This window comes from Trichomycterus rosablanca, chromosome 22, assembly GCF_030014385.1.
Source record: "Trichomycterus rosablanca isolate fTriRos1 chromosome 22, fTriRos1.hap1, whole genome shotgun sequence".
Lineage (NCBI taxonomy): Eukaryota > Metazoa > Chordata > Actinopteri > Siluriformes > Trichomycteridae > Trichomycterus > Trichomycterus rosablanca.
In genome coordinates this window covers 17,949,222-17,957,636 of record NC_086009.1, presented here as the reverse complement: position 1 = coordinate 17,957,636, position 8,415 = coordinate 17,949,222, and the positions used below count along the sequence as shown (strand labels likewise).

Below are 8,415 nucleotides of genomic sequence, written 5' to 3'. Positions count from 1 at the left end.
TGTTATGTTACAAAAAAAAACTTGATTTCTATTAGTTGTTTATGTATTTTCATTTAATGACATTTTGAATGTTTGAATCGATGTGAACAAAGGTTACACACTTAAACACATAAATGCATAATTAAAGAACAACCTATTTAATTTCCTTTAGAATTCTGCAGCTACATGCATGCTGTACCCTTAAGCTAAAACAGACTTTACACACATACATTGGCCCCTAAATAAAAAGGTAATTAAGCTAATCTATTAGCAGCACATTGTGCAGTCAGTCTCGCATCTGGATCATGATCCCAACAATCTTCGAGGAGTTCATGAAGAGAAAATCCCTGCAAATGCATAATAAAAAATGAAGTAAGAAAGAAAATAGAAAGAAATCGCTGCTGTCCTGTTTCAGAATGAGAGTAAAACAGGAAAAATAAATGCAAACTTATTTGAGGCCACAATCAGGAATTTCATATTAAACAATACTAAACAATGAAAACCATAATTAAAGAAGCTGCAGCTTTAGTAGGTCTGTGTACCTGGCAGAGTTTATCCCACTGCTGGGGTACAGATGGACGCCCTCTGTTTTCTGACACAAAAGCAAGAAGAGCTTCAAGGGATGGAAGGCGTCCCAGCTCCTTTTCATACGGCAGCGTATGTTCTGGGACAGAAGTATCTTTAAAAAAAACATGCAAAGAAACAAATTCATGACAGTTTGTTGGAGAGTCTTCAAAACTTTTAAAAAGCTAATTTTATACCTTTGCAGAGGTCAGAACAACGCATGAACATCTCCCAAAGCAGTAGTCCTAAGGAATACACATCTCCCTGCAACAAACATTGTCCACTGCTCAGATTGACGCAGCCCTCCAAGATTTCTGGCGACATGTACTGCAGAGTACCCATAGGAATTCTGCCCTGCCAATGTCCAAGAGAAAAAAGTTACAGTTTTAGATCACCTTCAGTCTTGTTTAAGGATTTTATTTATTTGAATATAAATGTTTCACCAAGAACCACCTTTACTTTGCTGGTGTTACTTTGTAATGCTTGACACTTTTTAAAGCACTGTAGCACTGTGGAGTAACCAAAGTCACACAGAGCACAAGAACCATCAGCCTTCACCAAAACATTACTGCTGCTCAAATCACAATGACCAACTGCTGGTTTATGAAGTCCTGATGGATTAAACAGAACAATTCTTAAAATTATGAATTTGGGAAGCACAGATAAATAAAATATAAAAATTAATTACTTTAGTTTAAAGGTTCTTACTATCGTTGTGCAGGTCAGTGTGGAGATAAGCCAATCCTTGTGACAAAGTCTGAGCCAGTTTTACAGTAGATGCCCAGTCACACACAGTTCTAGACAAGAATGTGTTTAATGATCCCTAAAATAAAGCAAATATAAAGATTTAGTTTACAACCGGCTTTTGTAACAATAAATCATACAATACTTTTGTCTATTATTTAATTTTAATGACAAGAAGGTGCCAACATAATTTTATAAAAGGAAAAAACCTGACCTACGCATTTTAGCTGTAGTTTAATATGTTCATTAATTATTTATGTTGGACTAAACTGAGCTCTGAGATATTTTGTCTGTCTCCATATTTATTCTTCTTCAAATCTATGGTTCTTTTAAATTAGATCTTACACAGGCAGTAACCAGAGGCCAGGATCAAACCTGATCTCTTGGAGCTGTGCAGTGGTTAAAATTATGTCACAGTAGATGATGTTTATATAGAATCAACAGAGGGCTAAAATGTAAATCATCAAAAGAAAATCATGCCCAAGTAAATGATGAATGAAAGATAAATAACCGTAAAAGAAAGAATGTTCCACACAGTAATTCTTATCCTGCTGTCAACTTTAATAGCCAGTCCTGCATTAGACTTGTTAACCAGAAAACATTGTGTCTAAGTAACAAGAGTAATAATATTGTAAAATATAGGTCACAACTTACTTGGCTTGCAAGTTCCAGAACCAGGACAAACTCTTCCCCCAATCTCCCTGCTGCAAGAAACTGTACAATTCCAGGATGCTTCATAAGAGGCAGCATGTAAACATCTTTCTCTTTAGTAAACTCCTTTTTTACTGTTGTAGGAAACACCTTTACTGCCACTGATAATTCTTTAAAACACCCCTGCCACACACATGCAAAATGGCCCGAAGCTACAACCTATAAAGAACAAAGATAAATCAATGTCATAAAGCAAGAACATAAAACTCAAAGATGTCATTTATTTCTCAAAATTAATTAATTTTCTCGGCTACTTGTACCTTTAGCAACTCCACATTTTCCAGGTCAATGTCAGTTTCCTTTGGGACGTCACATGTGTACGAAGTTGTTACAGATCCTTCAAGTGTGGAGGAGAACAAAAGCAGTGAGTAAGAGTGAGAAAAAGTGCCGTTTGAGTCTGCATTCAATAAAACAAACAAAAAAAACTCTACTTGTTTTTGACACCCTTAAAGATATGCAGCATAATAATTTAAAGCATTTTACATTCCCATGCAGAGAATGATTTTAAATGATTGGGGACAGTGGTAACCTAATGAGTAGAGTTTTGGGCTATCACTCGCAAGATAAGATTGGTCCAAATCCAGGCTCTGCTATGCAGCCACTGTTGGGTCCTTGAGCAAGGCCCTTAACCCTGTCTGCTCCAGAGGCGCCATACGATGGCTGACCCTGCGCTCTGACCCCAGCTTCCAAACAAGCTGGGATATATGAAGAAAGAATTTCATTGTACTGTACATCTGTATATGTATATATGACAAATAAAGGATATCTTAAAAAGGTTAAATTAAAGAGCTGAATCCAACAGTTGTTTTTAGAACTGCTGAACTGCTGAGAAAACTGGTAACATCTCTTAAAAACAAGATGCAAGTCCAAATATCAATGCATTATTTCCTAAAAGGGTTTAAATTAAAGGTCTCATTGTAAAAGTTCTTTTTATAGCTGGTAAACTTACTGCAGTATTTAAGGAGAGTTTTCCACTTCAGTGCAGATATAACAGAACATATTATAAACACCACAGCAGCGGGGATAATAAAGATGTTGAGAGTCAGCAAATCTACACAGACAAAGACAAAACTATGACTTTAAAACTAAGTTATTTTCTTTTCCAACCCTGGTGGTTTTCCAGAAACTTAACACTGAAAAATGTTAGCAATTTCTGTTATTAATAGCTGTTAATAATTAATGAAATTTTTTTTCATGCACTTATTTTTCATCAACCATTGCATCCTCTTTAGGGTTGCAGCAGGACTACACCCTGGACAGGATGCAAAATCATTGCAGGGCTACAACATGCACAACATTAATTCAACAACATTAATTAAACATCTTTGGGATAAATGCCAGTTGCGAGTGATCCTGTCCTTTTTTAGATCTGGATGTGATAATGTACCTGAGGTGTGAATATGTTGAGCTTGCTTGGTTTGATGATTCCAGGTGATGTTTAGATTACAGAAGTCTGAGCTGCACACACATCCAATGTGGTTTTGGAACTGTACCGATGCATGGCATGACATTTCTGGGCAGAAGGTCTTCATTATACTACAACCTGAAATATCATACAGAAAGAAAGATCAGACATTAGAGGAAAGAGTGATGCTCAGAAAGTTTCCTTTTTACTAATAGCTCAATCCTGTCCAGTCGTGGTGGGTCTGACATCACATGGAAACAAAATTATCATTTAAGAACTGTTACCTCGTTTTGTCTTTGTCTAGAATCTAATTTTGTTAAAAATAATAGAAAAGTTTACTGTGAAACTTCTGCAAATATGGATTGCCAAAGCATTGCAATGCTCTCTCCAGGGTATTCTGGCCTTGCACCCTGTGTTTGATGATGAAACCGGCCACACCATGTTCCTGACCAGGATAAAGCATTTAATATAAATAAAATAAACCAAACTTGTCCAATTTGAAGCTACAAGAAACACATTACTATGTAACCACTCCTAGTTATATGCACCCTAATGCAGTGTGCTAGGTAACATGTGAAATCCTGTACAATACTCTCTATTCTTTATAATCTTGACTAAAAAGAAAACAGAACAGTGGGAAAAAGAAACAGTTAATGAATTTTAGTACATAATAAGCTGTTACGTTACCTAAGAGGTCAGGCTCAGGCCGCCCATGCTTCAGCCGGAAGTAGCCCATACAGCAGTTTGTTCGGACACAGTGCTGACTGAATCCACTCACGTTCCCCGCTTTCTGGACCTTCTCTGTGTTTTGTGGGCTTGCCAAAAATGCACATTTCCTCCCTGAAGAAAGCGGTAGTGACAACCAGCCTACAGATGCTGGGGTAAAGAATAGTTTTTATTATCAGGTATTGCAATTGTTTCTGAAATGTTAATTAATGTGTGTGTGTGTGTGTGTGTGTGTGTGTGTGTGTAGAGATTAAAGAAATACAATAAATTAAGGCCACTAAAACAGATACGTATACTTTCATATGTATACCTTCACATTAATTTAAAGTGAATATTACACTGTTGTACCTTTGGTTATCCATGAAAAATAACTCTGTAAGACCATACAAGCAAAAAAGGAAAAAAGTGCAATATACAGTTTGGTCAAAAATATGTAAACACAACTAATTATTAACTAATTAAGGTGTGTAAAATAAATGATAGAAATATGCTTCCAACTTTGGAAAGGGTTCTTTTTCATTCCAGCATGACACAATCCAAATAACTAAATGAGCACTAATTCCCACAGATACACTTCAAAATCCTATGAAAAGCCTTTACTGAAAAATGAAGGCTGTTATAGCTGAAAGGGCAAGCCATTACCATTTGAAAGTCCATTAATTTGGAATCAAGCCTATGGTGTGGTGTCTACAAACTTTTCTCCACATAATGTTTTTAAGATCACAGTAACAAAAAATACTACAAGGTTAAAGTGAAGTAATTGTAAACTGACTTCAGTATAATATAAGCATGTTTTATTAATATTCCTTAGTATATTCAATATACATATTTTATTTATGAATATTAATTTACCAGAGTTTCTGTTTGAAGTTTTAAATCACTATGCCCTATACACAGTAATTACCTAAAATTAATTTGAACAAAACTCACCAAGAAAAGCAGCAATCAGTGACGGTTGCATTCTGTTTCACAGCCGATCAGGAAACCTTTATATCATACAATTCATTTAATCTCCAGTAAACAATTCATGGAAGGTAAAAATCTGTAGAGATCTGCCCTGCGTTTTAGAAACACCTTTCTGTCTTGTGTTTTCTGCAAATGAAACAGCTCCAGAGATGACCTTGAAAGCTCCTTTCACTCCCACTGGACAATATGATAAACAGTACTTTCGAGAACTGAGAAAAAGGATTCAAGCAGGCCTGTGTGCATCACATGAAAATAAATGTATTAAAGCCAGTGAATTGAAAGAAATATACAGACTCATTTAGAATTACAAACAATAATGGTAATGATGTCTGTATCTACACTTGCATTTACAGTCTGAAAAGTTTAACCCCCCACTTTAAAAGGTATTATGGTGATGTGTATAGAAGTGAATTAAAATGAACGCCTTTATTTGTCATATATACATTTACACACATTTATACATACACACGTATACAGTACAATGAAATTCCTTTTCCGCCTATCCCAGCTTGTTTGGAAGATGGCAGATGTTGGTTTTTGCACCTTTTGCTGATAACAATGTGATACGTCCTTTTTGTTTTTGGCATGAAGAACTCAATGTCCATTTTATTCCTAAAACAAGCTGAAATGTGGGCTCGTCTGACCACAGAAAACATTTCCAATGTATTTCTGTACATCTGAGATGAGCTTGGACCCGAGATTAGCTTTTTTCTAAATTATTTTATTTCTTACATCTGTGAGGGAGCAACTAAAAGAAAAAATATTACATTCATATTTTTTATTACTGTGCATGCTGCAAATTCTCAAGTCATCTGCTTTACCACCTGAGGGAGCTTTAGGTTCCACAGACTGAGAACCACTGCACTAGACTCAAACTGTCAAATATGACAAAGATTGTAAAGCATAGCTTATTACAGGTTTAAGACACATAACATATCTGTTTTGTTTTTGTGTAAGCTTGGGTTTCCAGTTTGTACCTTTACCTGGAATATTAAAATGACATAAGAGCAATGTCATAAGAGCCAATCAAACATAGACTAGACTTCCTGGTAGTGATCAGCACTTAATAGTGCTCATAGTGTTTCAAATAGCATAGTATGCATACTACTCATACCAAACCCCACCCAATCACTGAGTATGTAGGGTGCAGTATATGTACAACAAAATATTTCCAGTATGGCCAAGATACCAGGTGACCTGCTAATTTGGTTTAATTTGTTAGATCGACCTTCATGGCAAACCCCATCAACCAATGCAAAGTAATTCATTCATTTTTAAATGAAAGGCAGAAAACTGCAGTGTAGAAGCTCAACTCTCATTAAGCTTTTTGCTTTAACCAAAAAAGTTAAAACACTTAGTAAGTAGAAGTAACAGTAACTGTAAAAATACCAAATATAAAAAGGCACAATCTATCAAAACTCTCTCTACAAGTAGACATATATGCTAATGACATGATGAGTCTATCATTAGTGGTGTGATGTAAATGCCCTCCAGTTTGTTTCATGACAATTATGCTGTAAAACAAGACCTAGAGTTTTTACTTGCAGCGTGAAACAGCATGATACATTACTTCTATTGTCTCGACAAGAAATAGTGAACCTAGCACAATGACTTGCATATTGTTGAAACAAAAATATAAAAAAGGAAACAATAAATAAATATAAAAGATTCACCCATGCATGTGTAAAGTACATAAAAGATTTGACACAAGAGTCATTCTTATGTATGCAGGGACAAAGGAATGTTGTCAGAGTTGCAGAATCATTCAACACCTCTCATATAAATGGCATGCAGACGCCAGCACGTTCTTCTACTGTAGTTACACACATCCCTCGTTATGAAGAGTGCTGCCTTCAAACCTAAGTCAGAACCTATTTCACCACAGAATTCCAGTCTCTTTTTATTTCTCATTTCATTAAAGAACTATTTTATTCAAACAACATTAAACCTCACTACTAAACACATGAAACATACAGTGATTGAATAGATTTACACTCTACATACTTCATTCAAAAAGAGGTTAAAGTACTGAGTAGTATCAATGATTACTAGGTAGTGGCACAATTTCACTGTACTGAGCCCTTAAAAACATACATTTTGGTGTATTATCTAAATTTGCTCATTTAGATTGTAGGTGTAAAAAGCAGAGGGGCTGGGATCAGAATTCACAATATGGCAACAGGACTCCCCTCCTAATTACTGAGTTTAGGTGTTTTAACCTGTTACTAATGTGAATACAAGCAGTGATATAAAATAAATTATATGCTTCCAATTTATTGTCAACAGTTCTGAGAAAGGCAATTTTATGTTTCAGCATGAATGTGCCTCGGTGCACAAAGCAAGGAACTTCAGTGGCCAGTGCAGACCCCTGACCTCAAACCTGCTAAACAGTTTTGGAATTGTTTAAGGAAAGCACAACCTGAAATAAATAATTAAGTAAATATTCAAAGACATTACAAGGACCACGAATCTATTTAATAAAAGCGTCTCTGCCATCTTTAACTACGATAGTTCAAAATGCACTGCTTTGAGATGGCAACTGACCTGATAATAATCAAACAATAGTTGAAACTCTTTGCATGTCAGCAGTATCATCAGTAATCTCCTGTCCTAACAGACACCTTATTGTTCTGCTGTACTGAAGCTTCCCAAAAGGAATATTATGTCCAGTTTGTACAGATTACAACAGCATGTAATTGAGCAGCTGTGGTGCTTCACATGTTTGAATCACTGTCTTAATCCAAAGAATTTGCTTTAAACAGAACTGTGAAAACACCTGACCATAAATTTCCCACAAGTCATGTTGTATGTTCTTGGAATACTTTTAGACATGTTAAAAAATAAGAAAACAAATATAGGTTTAAAGCAAAAAGAAACAAAAGAAATAGGCACAATGGCTGTTTTGATGATATGGGTGATAAGTATCAGAGCAACACATTACATTTTAGGATTATGAGCTAGTTGTCAAAAATAAAAATATGGTTTATGATTTAAAAATGCCCTTTAATTGCTACATAAAACTAGTGGAATTTTTCTAACCTGTCATTTTTTATTATAGCACAGTGCTTTAACATTGAACACCAAGTCAGAATGTGTTCATAGAGTCTTATATAGTCATATTCAAGAGGAATGTCTCACTAAACAGGGGCACCTGAGCTGAGCAATTTGCAAAAGTCCAGTTACCGCACCAAAGTCTGGGACACCAGCAGCAATCACTGAGTTTGAGTAAAGGAACCCAGTACTTTAGCTTTGAACACAGGCTCAATGACTGCCGCAAACTATGGCTGCACCCAGATTTCAGTTCATCAGTTTTTCAGACT

The 8,415-nt window shown here is 35.6% G+C and overlaps 1 protein-coding gene across 1 annotated transcript; it reads right to left on the bottom strand.

Annotated features, from left to right (window-relative positions):
• Positions 1 to 109: 109 nt before the first annotated feature.
• On the bottom strand, positions 110 to 5,090 carry LOC134300340 (bone morphogenetic protein receptor type-2-like). The gene is made up of 11 exons (XM_062985061.1): positions 5,060 to 5,090; positions 4,091 to 4,279; positions 3,386 to 3,541; positions 2,948 to 3,049; positions 2,259 to 2,335; positions 1,942 to 2,157; positions 1,252 to 1,366; positions 997 to 1,154; positions 741 to 897; positions 522 to 658; positions 110 to 326 (listed from the first exon to the last, which is right to left on the bottom strand). The coding sequence occupies exons 1-11, from the start codon at positions 5,088 to 5,090 to the stop codon at positions 234 to 236; spliced, it is 1,431 nt and encodes a 476-aa protein (XP_062841131.1). The 3' UTR covers positions 110 to 233.
• Positions 5,091 to 8,415: the final 3,325 nt, after the last annotated feature.

Coding starts and splice junctions, on each gene's coding strand:
- LOC134300340 (XM_062985061.1), bottom strand. CDS start 5,090: ATGCAACCGTCACTGATTGCTGCTTTTCTTG. Junction 3,542..4,090: donor GCCTGAGCCTGACCTCTTAG/GTAACGTAACAG, acceptor ATGATATTTCAG/GTTGTAGTATAATGAAGACC. Junction 659..740: donor TTGTTCTGACCTCTGCAAAG/GTATAAAATTAG, acceptor TTTTTTTTAAAG/ATACTTCTGTCCCAGAACAT.